The sequence below is a fragment of the Alosa sapidissima genome, chromosome 12 (assembly GCF_018492685.1).
Source record: "Alosa sapidissima isolate fAloSap1 chromosome 12, fAloSap1.pri, whole genome shotgun sequence".
NCBI lineage: Eukaryota > Metazoa > Chordata > Actinopteri > Clupeiformes > Clupeidae > Alosa > Alosa sapidissima.
In genome coordinates this window covers 9,182,128-9,204,307 of record NC_055968.1, presented here as the reverse complement: position 1 = coordinate 9,204,307, position 22,180 = coordinate 9,182,128, and the positions used below count along the sequence as shown (strand labels likewise).

The 22,180-nt window shown below is 42.3% G+C and overlaps 3 protein-coding genes across 5 annotated transcripts in view; 1 reads left to right on the top strand and 2 right to left on the bottom strand.

Annotated features, from left to right (window-relative positions):
- The window catches only part of taf4b (TAF4B RNA polymerase II, TATA box binding protein (TBP)-associated factor), an 18,366-nt gene extending 7,661 nt beyond the window's left edge, over positions 1 to 10,705 (top strand). The window contains exons 8-15 of one of the 3 annotated variants that reach the window (XM_042111700.1): positions 3,800 to 3,917; positions 4,119 to 4,218; positions 4,380 to 4,582; positions 6,318 to 6,448; positions 6,852 to 6,977; positions 8,011 to 8,067; positions 8,649 to 8,741; positions 10,104 to 10,705. In XM_042111700.1, coding sequence (XP_041967634.1) covers positions 3,800 to 3,917; positions 4,119 to 4,218; positions 4,380 to 4,582; positions 6,318 to 6,448; positions 6,852 to 6,977; positions 8,011 to 8,067; positions 8,649 to 8,741; positions 10,104 to 10,238 — 963 coding nt within the window. In that variant the 3' untranslated portion in view covers positions 10,239 to 10,705. The remainder of the gene's footprint in view (positions 1 to 3,799; positions 3,918 to 4,118; positions 4,219 to 4,379; positions 4,583 to 6,317; positions 6,449 to 6,851; positions 6,978 to 8,010; positions 8,068 to 8,648; positions 8,742 to 10,103) is intronic. The other 2 variants (XM_042111701.1, XM_042111702.1) reach the window with 2 other exon arrangements.
- A 1,035-nt stretch (positions 10,706 to 11,740) lies between these two features.
- LOC121724857 (proteasome subunit alpha type-7) lies at positions 11,741 to 15,036 on the bottom strand. Its single transcript, XM_042111742.1, has 7 exons — positions 14,833 to 15,036; positions 13,900 to 14,026; positions 13,638 to 13,762; positions 13,216 to 13,338; positions 12,943 to 13,062; positions 12,056 to 12,118; positions 11,741 to 11,976 (listed from the first exon to the last, which is right to left on the bottom strand). Exons 1-7 carry the CDS (start codon positions 14,932 to 14,934, stop codon positions 11,878 to 11,880), a joined length of 759 nt encoding a protein of 252 aa, XP_041967676.1. The 5' UTR covers positions 14,935 to 15,036; the 3' UTR covers positions 11,741 to 11,877.
- Positions 15,037 to 17,205: 2,169 nt separating this feature from the next.
- Positions 17,206 to 20,401, bottom strand: LOC121724848 (tripartite motif-containing protein 16-like protein). The gene is made up of 6 exons (XM_042111725.1): positions 19,941 to 20,401; positions 19,526 to 19,612; positions 19,131 to 19,364; positions 18,876 to 19,020; positions 18,708 to 18,764; positions 17,206 to 18,583 (listed from the first exon to the last, which is right to left on the bottom strand). Exons 1-6 carry the CDS (start codon positions 20,352 to 20,354, stop codon positions 18,048 to 18,050), a joined length of 1,473 nt encoding a protein of 490 aa, XP_041967659.1. The 5' UTR covers positions 20,355 to 20,401; the 3' UTR covers positions 17,206 to 18,047.
- Between the last annotated feature and the right edge of the window lie 1,779 nt (positions 20,402 to 22,180).

Here is a 22,180-nt window from a genome sequence, read left to right as displayed (position 1 = left end):
ACCATCAAAATTCTTTTTTAACTTGGAGGTAAAGAATGGACAGAGGAAGTTCATTCATGCTTTGAGGTCTGAAGATGGGAGAATCCTTTCTAATTCTCCAGAAATACGCAATAGAGCAGTACTTTTTTATAAGGAGCTTTATAACAGCGAAAATCCACAAGATCAGGCGACTGACAAGGCTTTTCTTTGTGACCTACCTAAGGTATCTGAAGAGGCAAACACAGCCCTTGGAAGGGTGTTGACCCTAGAGGAGCTAGAGAGAGCCCTCCACAGTATGGAGAGTGGCAAAGCACCTGGGGTGGATGGTCTGCCAGTAGACTTTTATAAGTCCTTTTGGCCAGAGTTGGGCACAGATGTGCTTGCTGTTCTGAGAGACAGCATCACCAGAGGGGTGCTGCCACTGAGCTGCCGTAGAGCAGTGCTCACTTTACTGCCAAAAAAGGGAGACCTGACAGATATAAGGTCCTGGAGGCCGGTGTCAGTCCTCTGCTCTGAATACAAACTGCTGTCTAAAGTTTTAGCAAATAGACTTGGGGAGGTTTTGGAGCAGGTAATCCACCCTGACCAGACCTACTGTGTGCCAGGCAGATTGATTCACAACAATGTTTCCTTCATCAGAGATGTCTTCTATATTGGCAAATACTTCAATCTGGATTTTGGTGTGGTTTCAATTGACCAAGAAAAGGCATTTGATAGGGTTGAGCATAATTATTTGTGGAATACCTTGTCAGCCTTTGGTTTCAGCCCCAATTTTATTCGAATGATCAAAGCATTGTATTGTGACATTGAAAGTATTCTCAAGGTTAATGGTGACTTGTGCGCTCCTTTTAAGGTATACAGAGGTGTCCGTCAAGGATGTCCCTTGTCGGGCATGCTGTATAGTCTGGCTATTGAACCTTTCCTTGTAAGGTTGAGGAAGGAGATTGTTGGAGTGAAAATCCCTAACTGTGATGATGTTTTTAAATTGTCAGCTTATGCTGACGATGTGGCTGTCCTTGTTAATGGCCAGAGAGATGTTGACACGCTTTTAAAAATTTGCAATGAATTTAAGGTTGTTTCTTCAGCAAAGGTAAATTGGTCAAAAAGCATAGCCTTGCTGGTTGGGAGTTGGGTGAGTGGCGAACCTGGTCTGCCTGATGGCTTAGTTTGGAATAGGGGTGGTTTTAAATACCTGGGTGTTTTCTTAGGTGATGATGCTTTTATTCAAAAGAATTTTGATGGGGTAATTGAAAAAGTTAAAGGTCGTCTAGAGAAATGGAAATTTCTTTTCAGTATTACTTCGTACAGGGGGCGTGTTCTCATTATTAACAACCTGGTTGCATCCTCTCTTTGGCATCGGCTGGCTTGTGTGGATCCTCCTTCAAACCTGCTACCGAAGATTCAGTCAGTCCTGGTTGATTTTTTCTGGGACAATCTACACTGGGTACCTCAGAGTGTTTTATATCTTCCTAAGGAGGTTGGTGGACATGGACTTATTCATCTACAGAGTCGAACTGCTGCCTTCCGTCTGCAGTTTGTACAGCGTCTTCTCACAGGATCACTGGACTCAAGCTGGAAAGCTGCAGCCTGTTGTATTTTACAACTTTTTGAAGGGTTGGGCTTAGATAGGTCTTTGTTCTGGTTTAATCCAAATAGAATGAATTTTAATTTACTTCCTGCATTTTATAAGAATCTGTTCAAAGTCTGGTCTCTGTTTATAATTCAACGCCCACGACAGACAAGCTCATTATTCTGGTTGTTAAAGGAGCCTCTGATTCATGGTTCGGTTCTTGATGTGAGTCAGGACTTGTCCCTGGTACCTACTTCTAAGCTTATCAGCTCTGGAGTTACAACCCTTGGGGATCTAGTAGAGTTTGCTGGTCCTGATATCAGTAATAGCCATACTTTAGCTCAGCACTTAGGTGTGAAGTCCATTAGGATAGTTGATCAGCTACTTGGGAAATGGCGGTCTCTCCTAACTGGGGAGGAGATGCAATTGCTTGGAGATTATTTTGGGGGGGAGTGTAGTCCTGACTGCCATGACCCCTTTCCCAGACTTACTCTACTTCCAGATTTAGCAGGTTGCACTGGTTGCTTCTTACTCCCAGATAGTTTAGTTTTCCTGGGTCCTACAGCTGCAACTAGTAAATCATTGTACAAACTGTGTGTTCTCTCCCTAAATAAAAGGTCTCTGGACAAGAGGGTGGATACACCCTGGCGTGAAGTGTTGCAGGTTGAAAATGATGTCAAACCACAATGGCGTGCGTTGTACAAGTCACCATTAACTAAAAAAGCTGGCGATCTACAATGGCGTATTCTGCATGGTGCAATAGCAGTGAATGCTTTTATTTCTGTTTTAAATCCAATGGTTGATCAGGGGTGCCCTTTTTGTTCTGTAAGGGAGACTGTATTCCATGCCTTTATGCACTGCCAGAGGCTCAGACCTCTTTTTGCTGTTTTGATGGCACTTTTCTTTAAGTTTGATGAAAGTTTCTCTTCGGAGATTTTCATTTTTGGTTTTAAATATGTACAAAAGCATCGCTTCAAGTGTCAGCTCCTAAACTTTCTGCTTGGGCAAGCAAAGATGGCGATATATGTTAGTCGTAAAAGGAAAGTTGAGCAGGATGTAGATGTTGATATCCTAATGGTGTTTTCTATTCTTGTAAGGTGTCGTATGTTGATTGATTTTCATTTTTATAAATCTATGAAAATTCTTGATGTTTTTGAGGAAAAATGGTGCTACAACAGCGTGATGTGTATTGTTGAGAATGATAAGCTACAGATTGCACATTACTTTATTTAACTTTCCTAACTTTTACTTTTTGAGTATAGTGTCAAGTTGATCTTGATGTATTTTTAAGATTGTAATAAAGAGTTTTTGAAAATTCAAATTCTTTCTGTCTGTGTTGTAGTGGAGTGTTCTGTGCCTAGTGGAGTTCATAATGTGTCATTTTCTTTCCACTTTGTCTTAATTACCCCTGTAACACTCTGTGGCTTGAGGGTAGGGCTAATTCACTTACAAACCGACACTCCTCTATTTCCTCAAAGTACACATACTCATTCAGTCACTCACACACTCTCTCTCTCTCACACACACACACACACTCACACTCATCACATCACATAAACAAAATGTTACCTAGTGTTTCCTAATGCAATACCATAAATTGCATTACCCTGTTCTATTTGAGAGTTTTGTGGAATTTCGCAGACATCCCAAAGCTCATTTGAGCAAGTGAAATTAGATTTAATAGCGAGTTTGCTTTCTAACACTGAGACCGAGAGGTTCAGAAGGTTCAATGCTTTGCATTGTGGGAAGTAGGAGGATGCTCAGGGCTGACTCTTCCATCTGTCACCTACTTGTCACAGTTGTCTCCTCTTATCTCTGAGATGTTTTGCTACGAGTGCTGGAGCCTGTCCTCCTGCTGACATCCCTGTGTGGTTCCCTCGCTCTCATAATGTGACACTACAAGTAGTTTAGATTTCCCTTTGCAGCTCCTATGTGTCTGGCTCTGAACGTCTTCCCTTGTTCACGCTGTGATTAATTCCACCGTCTCTAAGATGTTTTACATTGGCATTTACATTGCAATTATTCATTTAGCTGATGCTTGTAAGAAATGTACAATTTAGGACTAACATTCACGCTACCTCACACAAATAAATAAAAAAATACATTTATTTATTTAAATAAATAGTACAAATACATAGTACCTTGCCAGCACCACAAGAGGACGTGAGTGTAGAAGTTTAATAGCAGGAGGAGGAGGTTGTGTATGGGGATGAAGACGTTTTCCCTGAGAGCCGTTCTACACTTTTGCAGCTGATTCAGCCCCAGCAAACTGTAGTCATCAAGAAGCCTGTGACCTCACAACCTGCTGCCCAGGGAGGGGGTGTGGCCAAACACTTTTTGCTCCAGACCAACAGAACACCCACCACAGGTAGGACTTGCGTGTCCAGTGGGGAACAGGTATTAGTGTCTGTTTGAACACTGTGACTGTTTTGGCCAAAACTGCCACTGTCTGAAATGGCCCTCTCTCTCCCTCTCTTTCTCTCAGATTAGTTTTACTGGTACTGGGTATAGCAGTATTTAATTGAAGTTCTCTCTTTCTCTCTCCCTCTCTCCCTGTCCCTATCTACAGGTGTGATAGTGGGGCCCTCAGCACAGATCTCAAAGTCGCACCCCGCATCCTCACTGCCCACTCTCAATCTCAGCTTTAAGGAGAGCACCGGCACCTTCCGGTAGTGACCACATGTGTGAGCTCACCACTCACTTCAGGTTGATGCTTTTAAATGTCTGTCAGTGTCTGCTTACAATAAACAGGCCACCTCTTTGTGTGTGTGTGCGTGTGTGTGTGTGTGTGTGTGTGTGTGTGTGTATGTCTCTCTGTGTGTGTGTTTAGGGATGAGGATGACATCAATGATGTGGCATCCATGGCTGGCGTGAGCATTAGTGAGGAGAGAGCCCGTATCCTGGCAACTGGCGCAGAGTCGGTTGGACTGGTCGTTAGGTCTTGCCGAGACCAGCCATTTCTCTGTCCCACTGCCCTACGCACACGCATTACTCATACAGGTAGTGTGTGTGTGTGTGTGTGTGTGTGTGAAAGTGAGTATGTAATGAGTGTGAAATAGGGAGAGCTGGGATCAAGTTGTGCCTTCAAACCTCAACTAACAGAAAAAACTTCCACAACATACTCTCACGTCTGCTTTTCTTATTTCAGCTGAGAAGTGGGGAAAAAATCAAGATGGATGACATTGAAAGCTTTGATCAGCAAGTTTTTTTTTCTCTTAGAGAGAGAGAGGGGGAGAGAGACGCAGGATGGCAGTGATGCAGTATGCAAATGAACTCTGAGTCAAAATAGAGAAGTAAGGAACAAAAGGAGAGAGGGGGTGGGGGGGTTGGGATGGGGTGAGGAGCGTGTGCCTTGAGGGAACGGGAGAGAGATACACTCCAGAGCGGAGGAGAGGAAATGAGAGCAGAAGACATGCCCTCATCAGCAGAATGCAGGAAGAGGGAGAGACTGCTCCAGTCAGTTTTATCATCTAGTTTCAATTGACATTTGGTGTGTGTGTGTGTGTGTGTGTGTGTGTGTGTGTGTGGCCTGTAGAAAGGGAATAGCTGTACTGAAGATCACTAATGTTTTCTTTGTGAGGGTGAATGTTCTGTACTGTGAGGCCAAACAATAAGGGGGTGAGTGAGGACAACAGCTCCATACATGGATGAATTGATTTGTGTGTTTATCTCTCCCTCCCTCTCAAATTTAAATACAAAAAATACTTCACAAATGAGACATTCATATTGCCAAAGCAGTCATATAAAGTATTAGGGATATTGGGAATAAGAAATCCAAGTTTCTATATCACATACCATACATACAGCATATATCACAATAGAACGTACCATACATACAGCATATATCACAACAGAACGATGAAACGGAACATAAGGAATATAATAGCATTATTATATACAACTCTATTTTTAGTGTACTTGGTCAAGATTTGCCTCTACTTCTGCCTCTACTTCTATCTCTGGCAGAGAGGAAATACTGTCAATTTATACTCTCAATTTAGGGTCGGATAGAAATTCATTCTGCTTTTACTGGCAGTTTGGTGTCTCATGGACACCATCTGAGTTCAGTACCTGGGTGTTTAGTGCCTCAAAATGAAGTGTATTTTTGGGACTAGACTTTAGATGCATCCAGAATGTTAGTGCTCTTTTTTGGATAGGTATAGCCAATGGGTAAATGCTTAATTCTGCATTGTTGGGTGTTTTTGTTTGGCCTTTCAGTATAGGTTTCTGTTGGATGCTTGTCTTATGCAGTGTACTGAGTAGACTACAGACCACGATTCCATATAACACTGTAGGCTGTGTAATGCTGTTGAATCATTTGCACCACACTGAGATTGGTATATTTTTATATTGTACAATTTAGATGTTATAGCATAGAGGGCTCTCCAGGCTTTTTTTATTGAGTGCATTCACTGCCAAGCTGAAACTTTCTGATGCAGTAATGGCCAGACCGAGGTAAGTATACTGCATTGCGTGCTCAAAGACAGTGCTACAGAGAATGCTGCTGTGTTCCTGGCATCTAGGTTCTTTTGGAAAATCATGATTTTTGTTTTGGTAGGATTTGCTGCCAGGGCCGTACTTTGCCAGCAGGTCCAGGTGCTGCTTTAGGCCCTATTCAGAGGCACCAGGCCATCTGCAAAAACCAGGAATTTGACTCTCTCCCTCTCTCTCTCTTTCTCTTTCTCTTTCTCTCTCTCTCTGTCTCTCTCTTTCTCTTTCTCTCTCTCTCTCTCTTTGTCTGTCTCTCTTTCTTTCTCTTTCTCTCTAGCCATGTCTGTAGGTGTGTGTGGTTTGGAAGGAGATGTTGTGGGTCTGGTGTCCCATGCCACTGAGGAGCGGCTCAGAGACCTGCTGGGAAAACTCTCAGTCACTGCACAACACCGCCACCTGCAGTTGAAGGTAATCACTAGCCACACAGGCTCACTCGCTCGCTCAGTCACTCACTCTCGCACTCACACACGCACATATATACACAATCACACATACACACTCGCATATATACACACTCACACATACACACACACACACACATATATACACAATCACACATACACACTCGCATATATACACACTCACATACACACACACACACACACACACACACATACACACACTCACATATATACACAATCACACATACACACACTTACACACACACTCATAGACCCTGTGTCCTCCCTCTTTATCTGTCTTTTATTTCATGTATACTTTGAAGGCAATAATACATAACCCCCCACTGTATATCACTCGCGCGCGCACACACACACACACACACACACACACATATACATACACACTGCAGGACTGCTGGCAGTACCAGCAGGTGACCGATGTTCGGAGTCAGCTGCGCTTCCTGGAGCAGGTGGAGCGACTGCAGCAACAGCGCAGGGATGAGGAGGAGAGGGAGATGCTGCTCCGCATCGCCAAGGTAACCCTGCCTCCGAGGCACTCTGGGTACCGCACTCTATAGGAGCAAGGTACCCACTCACCTTAAACTATTGGGGTTCTGACCCCTCTTCACATTGGAAAGTCAAAGTCAAAGTCAGCTTTATTGTCAATTTCTTCACATGTTCCAGACATACAAAGAGATCGAAATTACGTTTCTCACTATCCCACGGTGAAGACAAGACATATTTTGCCAATTTAGGTCCACAGACAAACATAACATTCAAGTAAACAAAAAAGTAAGTAAATAAGAGGGCACATATAATAATGAAAAAATAAGAGCAGCAAAATTTGGTTGAAATTGTGCATAGACAGTCAATAAAATACTAGTGCAAAGTCAGGCCAATAAAAGGCTTGGGTAGTTCTGTTTGACCTAAGTAAGAAAGAAAGTGGCATAGTGGTGCAAGTTATGTAAGAGCAGCAGAAGTGTTGTGTTTTCAGGATAACAACACCAAGTTGTAAAGTGTACAAGTGTGCAAGTGTGCAAGTGGAGTAGTGCAGGCGGCCATTTTGGGTCCAATGTCCAGGATGTTATGTAGCTGAGGGTGGAGGGGGGAGAGGAGGGAGAGAGTTCAGCATCCTTACAGCTTGGTGTATGAAGCTGTTGGTGAGTCTGGTAGTGCGGGAGCGCAGGCTTCTGTACCTCTTCCCAGAGGGCAGTAGATCAAACAGATTGTGAGCGGGGTGACTTGCATCACTCACAATCTTGGTCGCCTTGCGGGTGAGGTGGGTGGTGTAAATGTCCTTCAGGGAGGGGAGTGAAGCACCAATAATCCGACCAGAAACTCGACCAGTTCAAATGTTCAATCTAGCACGTGGTTTCCCCACTGAATTCCAGACAGGGAAGGGAGATGATTTGTATGACATAGTTCATGGTAAATAATAATGACCTTTCATGATCATAATGAATTAGTTTATGGTATATAATAATGATCCTGTCATGATCATAATGAATTAGTTTATGGTAGATAATAATGATCCTGTCATGATCATACTGAATGCCCTTCCTGCTCCAGAGTCGGTCCAGCAGGGAAGACCCTGAACAGCAGTGTCTCAAGCAGAAGGCAAAAGAGGTAAGGATAACTCTCTCCACCCATCCCCTCTTTCTTTCTCTCTCTCGCTCTTTCTCTCTCTTCTTTCTCTCTCTGTGTGTATTACTTTCTCTCACTCTCTCACATAGAGTAGCTCTGGATTGAGCTCTAGTTATCTGGTCCCTTCCTCACACAGAATTCTCAAGCAGGTGTAAAAGCCTGAAGCATCACAAGGGACAAGCAAGTCTGTGAACTTGCAGTGTGTACTGTGTTTGTAATTTGAATAGGCTCAGCCTGGATCATGCCTCATGCTCTTTATTTAACTTTAGTGTTTTAATATACAGCAAGGGTATTTGACTATTTAAGGCACATGCAGTTTTATGTTTGTGTTTAACATATATGTGACCTGATGGACTGGCTGCAAATGTCCTATACATGCAAATGTCATCTAGCGCTCCCAGCAACAATCAAGAAGAATGAAGAATACCCGGTCACCACATCTGCCGGTCACAGTCTCTCCGTCACTCAAGTCTTTCCCAGGAGTTAAACTAGTGAAAGGTGCTAAGCAGAGTCTCTCTCTCTCTCTCTCTCCCCTCTATCTCCCTCCCTCTCCCTCTCCTCAGATGCAGCAGCTGGAGTTGGCTCAGGCCCAGCACAGGCAGGCTAACCTGGCAGCTCTCGCTGCCATTGGTCCCCGCAGGAAGCGCCCCCTGGAGGTGACTTTGTGTGTGTGTGAGACTGATGTAGCCAATTGAAGTCAGTTCTATCTAATCAGAGGAGGGAATTTCACTGCAGTAGCTCGCTCATTTTTACATTTGTTTTTTTTCCCCTTTTCATCTTTATGGTTTTCGTCCCCAGGCTGCTTGGCTCTGTGAGGCATTAATGCTGGTTGCTAATATGTGTGGGTGGGTAATTGTATGTGTGTGTGTGTGTGTGTGTGTGTGTGTGTGTGTGTGTGTGTGTGTGTGTTTTAATTTGTTTGTAATTCTCCATTTATTTGATTCTACTCGCCCCAGGCTGCTATGCTAATGATGTTGGGGTTTTGGCTGCGTGCGAGGAAGCTCGGTGGATGAAGGAAGGAGAGGAGGGTGAGAGAGGGAGGGAGGGGGAGAGAGAGAGAGAGAGACGAGGAATGAGCACATATGCCAACAAATGGGGAGTCGCCGGGGCCTAATGGAGAACACTTTGGCTTCTTGTGTAAATTACAAATATCACTCAAAGGCTCAAAACAAGACAACTGCAAAGGCCGTACACAGCAGCTCAGCCAGAAGAAAATGTGCTTTATTTTATTGCCAATTGGTGATCACGTGTCCATGGACCAACAAGGAATTAAAATGTGTAGACAGCCTCTCACCTGAGAACATGGGACCAGTCGTAATAGTGTGCATTTGAGTATTGTGCTGTTTGGAGTATTGTGCTGTTGCTCTGATTTACTGTACTGTGTTGCATTGTGAAAAGTAGGTTTTATTCTGAGATTGCTGCTGCTTTATTCTTGTTTTTTAAAAAGAAAAACATTCCCCTGTTGCTACTAATCTTCTCAAGTTTCCTCCTGTAGAGTAGAATAATGAGAGATTTACTTCCAGGAGAAATAAAGAAAGGGATTCTTGGATACCATAAGACAGTCCATGCCTGAGAAATCTTAACACACTCACAGTGGCATTGCCATTGGTCTCCTTTAAGTCACAGAGTGGTTGATTTGTATAGTTCGTATAGTTCATATAGTCTATGTTGCTCTGAGACTAACCGCATAAGGCCCTTACTTCTCTCTTGCTAGCCAATTGAAATCAAGGAAGGAGCGGGACCTACACTCAACAATGTTGGTAGTCAGTGACCAAAAAGACGTGCTCGCAGACGGTTTTGGTAACATAGCAACAATAAACACTTGCCCGAAGCGCTCTGAAAATGAGGTTGAGGGCGCTGTCACTGCAAAAAACGCGATTGGTGGACACAGGCCCTAATGCTCAAATTGCAACATCACAACATGAAACCTCAACAAGTGGTAGATAAGAGTGGCCCTGTCTGTGTGAATCACGTGTGTGTGTGTGTGTGTGTGTGTGTGTTTCTCCCCCCTCTCCCAGGTTAGCAGTGCTGTGGGTCAGAGGAGCACGTCTAGGCCTGTGTTGCGGGTCACGCTCAGGGATCTCATCTTCTGTATGGAGCAGGACTCCCATCTGTCCCATTCCCTTCTGCTCTACAGTGCCATGCTGAAGTAATCTCTGGACACAGACAACTGTTCCAATGGAGCCAGACAGCCTGTGGAGCACTGCCATTGGACAGCACTTTCTATTTGTGTTTCATGAGGAAGAGATGTGCATTGCACAACATATGCTATAATTTCAAGTTATTTATGTATATTATGTAAACATTTCAATGTTGTGTTCCATATGAAATGTGTAATCTGTTTATTTTTGACACTGAACATGATTATTGCAGCTACTTTCAAGGTCTGGTGCTTTTTTCCCCTCTTATTTTGTCGCAAGAAAACATTTCTTCTTCTTGTCTTTAATATGTATGTGTGTAGGCGCTTTTCAATGTGGACTGTTCCCTCTCTGCCTGTAATGGCCATAGAAAGGAAATGGCCACTGCTCTTATTTATTATGCTCCCTGCCCTATTAACATTGCAGACTACCTATAGCAATCTTAAGATGGAGCCATAGCAGTTGGCATTCAGCAATCTAGACCTGGAGGATGTATATAGATAAATAAAACCTTACAGACTTTGTTATAAAATAAATAATTGAAAAGAGTATGGCATGGCCCATTTAATAAACTGCCAGTAGCACACATCTTTCTCCAGAAATGGTACACAGAGTCCCACATATATAAATAGTCTGCACTTCTCAGCTTGCTGAATACAGCAGAAGTGATATTATATTCCATTGATATCTCCTGAGTGGCTAGAAGCACATTGTCAGGAGGAGTACTAAATAGATTCTAAAGTTTAGGGATAGGTGGTGTCAGTCCATTTCAAAATCAATATACCAATTTGGACTTTATTTAAATCTCACCAGTACTAGCAAAGTAAAACCTAGCTTGAGTTGCTGCAGCCAACAGCTAGAGCAGCCATACCCCCAAAGTATAGCACTGTAGCCGTCACTCATTTTGGTCTCTGCACCCGATGCTGACCCGACACCTTGCTTCAATTTTAGACCATAGCGTCTAGACTGTGTTCCAATTTACATAGATCTGTACTTACAATACCTAATACGCACTCATACTAGGTATTGTAAGTACAGAAGTATGCAAATTGGAACACAGCCCTAGTGTTTCTTGCGTCCTCACCAATTTATTTCCCCCCCTTTCCTTATACCTACTCTACCCCTTGATCTTATGTCAACTAAAAATACCCCATGGAATATACTCAGAGGTAAACAATTCTTAGTGAACTCAATTTCTTGTGAACTCAACATTCATTGAATTTAATTCATTATTGATCATCCGTCTGTTCAAAACACTTCACTGCCTCTGAGCTGCAGATCAAAGATAGAATGTTCCGGCACGTTGACAGCGCGTCTGATGTCAGGCGAAGACCAGGGGGATTTTTCACAGTATGCCTCTCCGTAAAATGTTCTGAACCACAAGTGAACTCCCTGAACATGCACTCACACTTGGTCTTGTTTGTGTATAGACATGCAGCTTTCACCCTATGTATCCACAGCCCCAGTGTTCAGGTGTGTCCCTCCTGGTGGTATGCATTCAGAGAATACAACACAAATTTACAAACTAGAAAAGAAATGTTTATTGAGCAGCTTCCATGTTCCAACAGCTCACTCTAAACACACAACAAACAGACCCACCGGCCAACCAGGACAAAGACCGGGCAGGTAAGACGGCCAAGCAGACGGTCCAGATCTATGTTGCAGGCTTTTTCTGCTTCTTCTTCTCCGCCTCCTCCTCTTTCTCTTTCTCAATCTCAGCCACCAGCGTCTCAATCTCTTTGGATTCCAGAAGCTGTGTAAGAAGACACGTAATTAACACGTACGTACACACATACACAAGTTGCATCAGTGAGGATATGGGGATAGCTTGCCTTTAGTGGTTGGTTTCTCCTGATAATTGCCAGCTCAATGTTCTTGCCTCCTGACTGAACAACCTGTGGGGAAGGCATAGAGATCAGAGGCATATAATTTCAAATCTCTCGTGCTGTGTTCCAGTTCGCAAAATTCTGTACCTACAATACCAAATATGCATGCACAAGTGTTTTAACAGCGTTTTAAAAACACCAGTAATGTTATGTTTAAATGTTAGGATCGTCATTTCTGTTAAGTGCACAAAGTTGGTGTTTGATTTGAGACGACCCTACCCTGTTGAAATTACACAGTTGAAACCCCAACAGCCACTTCCTAAGGCTATTTTACAAGCACAAAGACCTGCTCAGAGTGCGAGGGTCTTTAAAATAGAAATCCGGCAATTTTTCACATAGATCTCCGTTTCTCGAGATCACCAAGTCCTGTCGGTACGAAAAGAAAAAGCCGTGCCTACTGGTCAGGGTTTGAACAGGCAACCCTCCGGTTACAAGTCTGAAGCGCTAACCAGTAGGCCACGGCTGCCCCCAACTTTGACTAAGTTTCATGTACGTGTCCAACATTCAGGTCCTTCTCTGAACCGCTGACCATTACAACAATGGGCTCATTTATATGACATGCAGCAGGCAATGTGCCATGTCCTGTACCTACGAACTACAGCTCATTTCAATACTATTTCAATTTCTATTACAACAAAATTGCAAATTACGCCTGCTTTTCCTTGCTTGCACCCTGCACTGTCAATTAATCAGCCTTATCTCGCTGTGTGGATGCCACAACATCTAAGATGGTTTGTATTGAGCACAAATTAGTGCTCAGTGTCTCGTATATGAGAAATTCCTGAATATTATTAACACATGACACTTTCAATGAGGTAGTATGTTCATCTGACCTCCAGCAGTGCTTTGATGGCCAGCTTGATGGCATCGTTGTCAGTGGAAATGGCCTCCTCTGTGTAGTTTTTCTCCAGGAACTCTCTCACGGTCTTTGCACTGCGCCCAATGGCATTTGCCTGAGTGGAGACATCACACGCACCTAGGTTAGCATCGATTTGTGCATGTGGGGAGGGAGAGGCAGAGTGCATCGGCATATGCCGCCCAACACTTCTCCTCAGTCCATATTTCATGTATGAAGAATCATAAGAGGAGAATACGCCGTTTCTCACCTTCCAAGCATGGTAGGTTCCAGAAGGATCAGTCTGGTAGAGCCGAGGAGTCCCATCGTAGTCAAAACCGACAATTAGGGCAGATATCCCGAATGGTCTCCTGCCATTACTCTGGGTGTAGCGCTGGAAGGACACAAGGGAAAGAATAACAAGTTACTAGAACGATCCACAGTGAGACTGCAAAAGACACAGTGGAGAATGTAAATGGGAGGGCAAATGATGACAAGGGGAACTACAGCTACAGCAGTGGATGAAATGGTCATAAATTTGAATGAACTTTAGGTTTTTTTATTTTTAGGTTTTTGCTTTTTGGGGGTTTATTTTCGCTTTTGTTACCATTTACTCACACCAAGCCATCAACTGCACTTGTCAGTTGTGGTGGGGAGGGTGATAGGATTTTGTTTCTGAATCCTGTAGTTTACCTGTTTGAGTGTTGCAATGTAACGTGTGATGTACTCCACAGTAACAGGGTCCTCCACTGTTAGCCTATGGCTCTGGCATTCCACCCTGGCTCTGTTGATAACGATACGGGCATCTGCCGTCAGGCCTGCAAGCACAGAAAGAGACAACAACTTAACTGCATCTGCGATTAATGAAAACTGAGAATTTTAAGGTTGGGAGAAATCAGTTCCTAGATAAACAATACAAGACGGACAGTTTCACTCAAATGTTATGATGCAGTACCTGCAAAGGCCATACAGACATGCTCATCCAGCGCACAGATCTTGCGGACCGTCCTCTCCTCCTGCAGCTTGGCCACGGATTTCTTTTCAACACCCAGGACAACAATGTCCTTCCCACGAATACCCACCTAGGAACAAAGGAGAACATTAGGTTATCTCTCTTAGACATGATGCAGGTTCAGTGAGGTTGGTGTTTAAATGTCCAACTGAAGATGAGATAATAACTAAAAGCTAAAACTTCTTGCAAGTTAGCCTGGATGTGGACAGTGGTCCCATCACCTGGGTACATTGTTTTGACAATAATATATATGTTTCCATGCTGACATTAGAAGAAACAATACCACTCAAAACTCAGTGGTACTTGCCGCTTTGACTTTAATAAACATTAGGCTAAATATTAGTTTCAAGTCGAAGAGTAACAATGATATCTCATGATGCCATCAACTCCTTCAACTGCGGCATGTTAGCATCATAAACAGGGACAACTAACCAACTATCTCAGTCCATTAAACTAAACCAAACCATTGATTCTATGGCTGCACAATATTGTGTATGTGCCTGTGATTAAAACAAAACACATAGTTAAGTGTATTATTGTCAATAAGTGTAGATGGCTAACTGTTAGCTAACGTTAGCGTCTGGCTGCCCCAGCTAACGTTACAACATGCAAGTCATGATCAGCTAGCACGTTAGCTACCTTGGATAAGTTGGCTATTCATTCAATGGTGCAGAAGTGTGACAAAATTGACAGAACTGCTTTACCAAGCACACATCGGCAGAAAGTTCAAACTCGACGAAAGGGTATATAACTAAGGTTAATGTTACCCTGCAATCACTTCAGTCATTAGACAGCTAATTTAGAGCTTGTCTAGCTTGCTAAAGTAGGTAACGTTATCCGCAATCAGTTGCAACGAAGTTCACTAGCCACTCTTACCGCAGTTGACCCTTTTTTCACGGCTTCCTGTGCATATTCCACTTGAAAAAGATGCCCATCAGGAGAGAAAACCGTTATAGCTCTGTCATATCGCGCAGCCATTGCGCTACAATAGTGTCAGCGAGTTAACTTCAGACAAAAAAAACCTATGTATTATCGTGCCTGTTTCCAGGCTGTTAAAATGAAACGGATGCGCAGGCGTGAACTTCTTCTTGAGTATTGAGTTCACAGACTTCAGTGTAGGCCTACTGCTGCCCTCTGCCGGAGACCGAAAGCGGTGGCGGAGGACCACACATGAAGAAGAAAAAATTTGACGACGAGATTAAACTGAGATTTCGAGAATAAAGTTGAAATATCATGTCGACTAATGGAGTAATGGAGATTTGTGCATTTGCTAAAAGCAGGCATATCATGAGCAGGGGTAGACATTACAGTTTTTTTTTACAACTATTTACGCACATTTTCTAAACTCTGTGTCTATTTTTCAAAACCCTACACACAAAACCCTCAATTGCCCACACAAAATGCCTCACAATTTCCAGCAAAATGTCATAAACACATCTCTAAAGCAAACCTCACATTATAAACACTTTTGTCATAATATGACATTTTGAATAGGCTACATTGACATGTTGATCAAAACCTAAAGCTCTTCTGCCTTTCATAGGTTTTATGTATTATTTTTCCCAAATAATTTGCTGTTGCAAATACAGCATTTTACTAGCCTAGAAATCTAGACGCACCCTAGCGGCAGCAAATTACATTTGCTTCCAGGGCTAGCATTTTAGCCTGCTAACCTGACTCTCGCCAGATGAATTTCGTTCCGCTTAGCTCCGCCTAGCTTCACTCACATCCACCTGGGACCTCTTCCATTGAGAGTGATTTCTGCAACCGATTTTATGGTACAGCCAATCAGGAGGCAGGGCGGGAGTTTCATAGATGTGACATAGCGTAGAAGCGACTGTGAGACTGTTATCAGCGTCACGGGTTGGCTTCGATGTGAGTGGTTGAAGTAGCACGTCAATAGATGACGGACAAGTGGCTTATTCAATCATATGCAAGCATTTTTTGATTAGGCCCAGCCTTCTGAAGCAACACTTTAATGGATCGGTTCCAGATGGATGAGTGGAGCTAGGCGGAACGAAATTCATCTGGCGGGAGTCAGGTTAGCATTTTACAGCCAGCAAGAAAAAAACAAAGCAAAATACAGTGATCACTGAACATGGAGTTTTGAAAAAGCTGAAGGAAATGACTGACTATCTCTAATTACTTTGCTTTTTCCAAAGAAAAGTGTGTGTGCTACAAGATTTTACAGCCAACAAGAAAAAAGAAACCACAAGGCAAAACTCAATACCACAAGATGCACATGGGTTTCTAAGAAGCTGATTTTGCCAAAGACAGAAATGACTGTATTTCCAAAGAAAGAAAATAACTGACTATGAAATTACTTTGCTTTTTCCATATTCATAGGCCTATACTAAAGCAATGATTGGATGGCGTTCAGTAAACTAATGAGTGTTTGTACATTTAGGACTGAGAGTCAAAAAGTGGCGAATAAGTGTGGCATTTTGATAGGCTGTGTTTGAAAGACGAAATCAAGTTACTTCTTGTTAGATATCTGTATGTTAGGTAGAGAATTGTGGGTGATGTTTTGCAAAATGTGTGTTAGGAAATTGAAAACTGATTCTGGCACTGAGAATAGTTTATAGTTTCGCAGATTTGGTGTGGGGTTATGGTGTTTGAAAGACATGTTTAGAGAATTGTGTGACAAGCAAAACTTTAGTGTGTAAGCAGTTGAAAAAACTGTAAATACTTGCCTCCCATAGCCTACACTGATTTGGTTATAGAACTGTTCAGTTCAGCTGACTCATGGAGTCAGTTATCAAGAAAACAACTGTTGTGTTACAGTCCTTCATGGGAGAACATAGCCAACTACTCACAATTTGGAAATGACTCATCACACTATATGCATACATTTCCCAAAAAATGCCCTGCTCCTAACTCCTCTTGACAAACATTCCAGTCTTAAATGACCACAGAACACGTGTTGCAGACACATGAAGCAGGCTGCCTGACAGTCATAGACTTGAGATGATTGTTGAGATGACAGTAAAACAGCATTTATGCAAATGGATGTGGTATAAGAACACACCCGATTCAAACTAATTAACTTGCTTGCCTCTGTTAATCTTAGAGGAAGTATTGTGTACATTTCACAGCAGGTTTTGCCATCACCGCTTCATAATAAAGGTTGAATAGAGATTAAAAAGTCAAAACATAACCAACTTCAGATTCTTTTATTTTATTTTATAAGAGCAAACGTGAAAACAGTTCTGACAGTTAACTAAGTATTCTTGAGTTTCTCTAATTCTGTATTTACCGGTATTTCCAAAAACAGTAAACAGGCGGCAAAATAACTAAGACTAGCTATTTGGAGTAGAACTAGTTACCTGAAAACAAAAACCTAAAATTAAAAACAGAAACTAACCTCACTCCCTAACAAACCAAAACAGGAGAAAACAATACATGTAAAACAAAACAACTCCCAACTAAGCCTAAACTAAATGTATAAGGCTATTCACAAAAACAGAAAAGAAAATAGAAATGTTATTAGTAAGCTTATGTAACGCACTATAAGACTATAAGAGTAAGCTTACAGCACATCAACAGGGAGTACTTCTCTTGCTATGTAAGTGAGTGTGCGTGTTTATTTGATTGTATGTGTGCTTCTCTCTCTCTCTGTGTGTATGTGTGTGTGTTCGCTTATGTGTGTGTGTGTGTGTGTGTGTGCGCATGTGTGTGACAGAGGCTTTTTATCTCGGCTGAAAGTACATTTCAACATGAACATCTGAATTTCTCTACATCCCCTACCCGCAACCCTTCACTAAACACCACCATCTATACACACACATAACATTTAGTGCAGTTCAGAACATCACAGCCGAAGATAGTGGTGCTTAAAGTGAAATATTTTTTCATCATGGTGTGGTCATCTTGGGTGCAGTGGTTATTTATTCAGTGAAAACTGCATTTGCCCGGCTTTCATGGGCTCATCAAGGGGGGGGGGGGAGTGGCCCCTGGGGACCAAACGCAATATGCCCACCAAGTTTTATGTTTCCCGGGAATCGTTAACCAAACATTCTGGGGGAAAAAAGTTTTGACTACTCCTAACTCTACCACTAGCAGCAGTCATAAATATGGACGTTACAGTTGAACTAAACAAGTGGGTTGTAAATATTCACAAAGGATCCTATGTGAACTCCAAAGCCTATATAGAGAGGCTCAGTGAATGTGGTCTTAACTCTGTGGATAAGAATCATGGGCTCTGAGACTTGGTAGAAAGACAGAGTTCCTGCTGTGTGATCTACATAAACACCTATTCTAGAGGAACTGGGGATCGGAGGAAACTGAATCTCCTTGTTGTTGTGCTTAAAAGAACAAATTAATGGAGTGCACCGCAGTCTCCAGGACTGCTCATTATATCCAAATAGGCTCACATAACCACTGCCTTTCCTATTGATACCTTTATAAGAGACTGCCACAATGGCACCATTTCGGCCACTCCACTGTACCTCCCAGTAACACTGGCCTGAAATAGCCTCCTTACACAGCACCTGATAGACATAATCAAATCTGTCGGGGTGGTCAGGATATGGCAGGGTCAAGCTGGTGTGTTCCACTTCTGAGTTTTCTTTGGATAGCAACAGTGAGCAGTGTACTGTGTTGGGATCCAATGTGAGATGACAAAAGCCTGATGGTGAAAAAAAAAACACACTTTCTGACCGATGACCAGTGAAGTACTGACTGTCAAGAAGACAGCTGTGAATCTGATCCATAATGTATTGTGGGTGCTAAGCATGACATGCAGGACTTACATTTCAGAAACTCCTTTCTGGTTCTAGGCTCCAAGGTGATGATCGGAGTGTCTGTAACTGTTGGAATAAACCACATATAATAATGGATGTTGTGGCAGTGCAAATACAGTATAGCATACGTCCTGCATAGGTATATGAGGTATATCACTAAACATCCCTAATGCTTACTTTTTGCTGCAATCTTCTCCACTTCTGCGTTGCAAAGGTCCAGTATTTTCTGTTTCATCTCGGAGACCATATTCAACACATCTCCAAAGGAAATGTTTGGTTTGTATGTGGACGACTGGCTATTTTTAGATCCTGAAAGCGTTACCTAATGGAGAAAAAAAAACATGACAGACAGATCAGTTTGGAATCTGAAATATATTCTAGAACATATTCACCTTGTTTTTTTAATTGATCACTGAACGTAATGTGTGTAACCTGGGAGGCATAAACATCATCGCCTGTCTCTGAGGGTTGTTCCAGCTCAGCTGCTCGCCTTCTTAGATCCGCAATCTCCTCCGCCAGTTGCTTAACGAGTCCCTCTGCCTGGTCCAGCTCAGTCCTCTCCTTGTCCATGATCTGCTGGGTGAGCTTTGATGGTATCTTCTCAATGGAACGGATGAGCTCAGTGAAGATCCTCTTATTATATTCTATCATTGCATGTGCAGAGCCCTAGAAGACAGACACAGACAGACAAGGGGTTTCCCATTGAAGCATATACTTGTAAGGCATGTGGGGTGGCATATACTAAGTGAGGAGTCTCATAAGGGAAAAATACTTGGTAACTCTCAGAAACAGCAGAATCCCTTAGATATTGTTGTACATCTACTAACCTTCATGTATTTGACAGCCTTCCCCAGTGTCTGTAGATCTTTCTCTTTCTCTGTGATTCTGTTGGAAATGTATGTGTGAAGTTGTCTCTGTTGATGAAATAACAATATTGAATGGCTTATGATTCATAGGTTCAAAAACATGTTTATCAACATAACAGCATAGCAAGGATGGGCTTTATTCTGTTATTCCTTATGGTAGCTTATACCCAAAAGTGCCTTACAACAATAATAACAATAGCATAGATAACTTTGGAATAACAAAATATCAATTTATACAACCACTACCACTAGCCTACTACTACTACTACTACTACTAATAATAATAATAATAATGTTTAGAAAGTATGATTAAATTAAATGTCTAATTATTTATCCCACATAATTATTTATCCCACATATGACTTTTAGACCTTACCTGTTGTTCACCGTGATGTCCTGAATGCTGTATTTCATGAACAGCATAGTGGCTCTCACAGAAAGATATCCGACACAAAAGACAGCTCACAAAGGCATTTCTCTTTCTTCCAGTGCACTCAAAACATGTTGTGTTTCCCAGTTCAGTAGAAGGATGAGGAGTTTCCTGAATTCCAGAGTGATATAGCTTCTCAAGCACCTCAGCTAACATAACATTTCTGGAAAGAATTGGTCTTGATGTAAAGGTTTGCCTGCATTCAGGGCAGCTGTAAATGGCCTTCTGATCCTCCTCATCCCATGCTTGATTGATGCAGCCCATGCAGTAACTGTGTCCACAAACAATAGTCACTGGACATTTCAGAAAATTCCGACAGATTGGACAACTGAACATGCATGAAGAAATAGCCTCTGCCATTATCAGCACAGATCAGAGGTTGAGGTGAAAAAAGCTTACAGAATTGGTCAGAGGTATAGCTATGTCTAGAGTTCTTATTCACAAATGCAGACCAATCACAATGATGCAGACCATGACAGGAACAGGATGGCTTCACCACATTTTTTTGTTACCTGAGATGCATGATCTCGTTGGTGTTTACAAAGAATTCTCTCTGTGGTTGTGTGGTTATTTCTGGGTAGATCCACTGAGGCTCGAGGCCTGTGTGGAGGCATTGCTTATCTGTGTCAAGCCCTCACTGAGTGAATAGTGAAAATTAATAAGCACATTTCTGTTAAGAAAAGACAATATTGAAAATAGCACATTTGTCCATTCATTAAATACTTCATGTAGGTTAGTTTCAACAGTTTACTTGTAAAAAATCTCCAGTGGCCTCTTCTAGAGGCATCTAGAAGAGATAAAAATGTGCTACTTTAATAGCCTATTTCACTGGCTTCCTGATAATAACCAGTCCATGCATGCATCCTATTTTGACCATGAGATGAGGCTAATGGGAACTGTTTCAAGCACATCCTCACTTTGGGCAAAATGTTTTAGAGGTTTTGTAGAGGTGACAGGAAGCAGAGTGGGTTTCGTGCTTACTGGAATAGAATACCAGTGTTGTGCTCACACACATCAAAATGAAGTAGCCTAGATCACAGTGGAAACTTTTACAAATGTCTTCATGCAACTTCATTTCATGGTCTCCAATTTCAAGTGCTTCAAGTAGTGTTGTAGAATTTGGGTCCGGTCTTGGTTTCGAGACCACATCTTCACTTATGCTGCCTCATAAAAAATCTCCAGTGGCCTCTTCTAGAGGCATCTAGAAGAGATAAAAATGTGCTACTTTAATAGCCTATTTCACTGGCTTCCTGATAATAACCAGTCCATGCATGCATCCTATTTTGACCATGAGATGAGGCTAATGGGAACTGTTTCAACCACATCCTCACTTTGGGCAAAATGTTTTAGAGGTTTTGTAGAGGTGACAGGAAGCAGAGTGGGTTTCGTGCTTACTGGAATAGAATACCAGTGTTGTGCTCACGCACATCAAAATGAAGTAGCCTAGATCACAGTGGAAACTTTTACAAATGTCTTCATGCAACTTCATTTCATGGTCTCCAATTTCAAGTGCTTCAAGTAGTGTTGTAGAATTTGGGTCCGGTCTTGGTTTCGAGACCACATCTTCACTTATGCTGCCTCGTAAAAAATCTCCAGTGGCCTCTTCTAGAGGCATCTAGAAGAGATAAAAATGTGCTACTTTAATAGCCTATTTCACTGGCTTCCTGATAATAACCAGTCCATGCATGCATCCTATTTTGACCATGAGATGAGGCTAATGGGAACTGTTTCAACCACATCCTCACTTTGGGCAAAATGTTTTAGAGGTTTTGTAGAGGTGACAGGAAGCAGAGTGGGTTTCGTGCTTACTGGAATAGAATACCAGTGTTGTGCTCACACACATCAAAATGAAGTAGACTAGATCACAGTGGAAACTTTTACAAATGTCTTCATGCAACTTCATTTCATGGTCTCCAATTTCAAGTGCTTCAAGTAGTGTTGTAGAATTTGGGTCCGGTCTTGGTTTCGAGACCACATCTTCACTTATGCTGCCTCGTTTTGGAATTGAAAGTGATGTCTCAGACTAGACCCAACTAGAGCAGATTCATATTTTCGGAGGGAGACCATTTTTTTTATTTTACCATTGATATCTACCAGTAAGTTCGGAATGGCACCCAGGCTAATCTACTAGCTCTAAGCACATATTATTTACAGATCATAGAGGAGCCTGTCCACCATCATGGTAC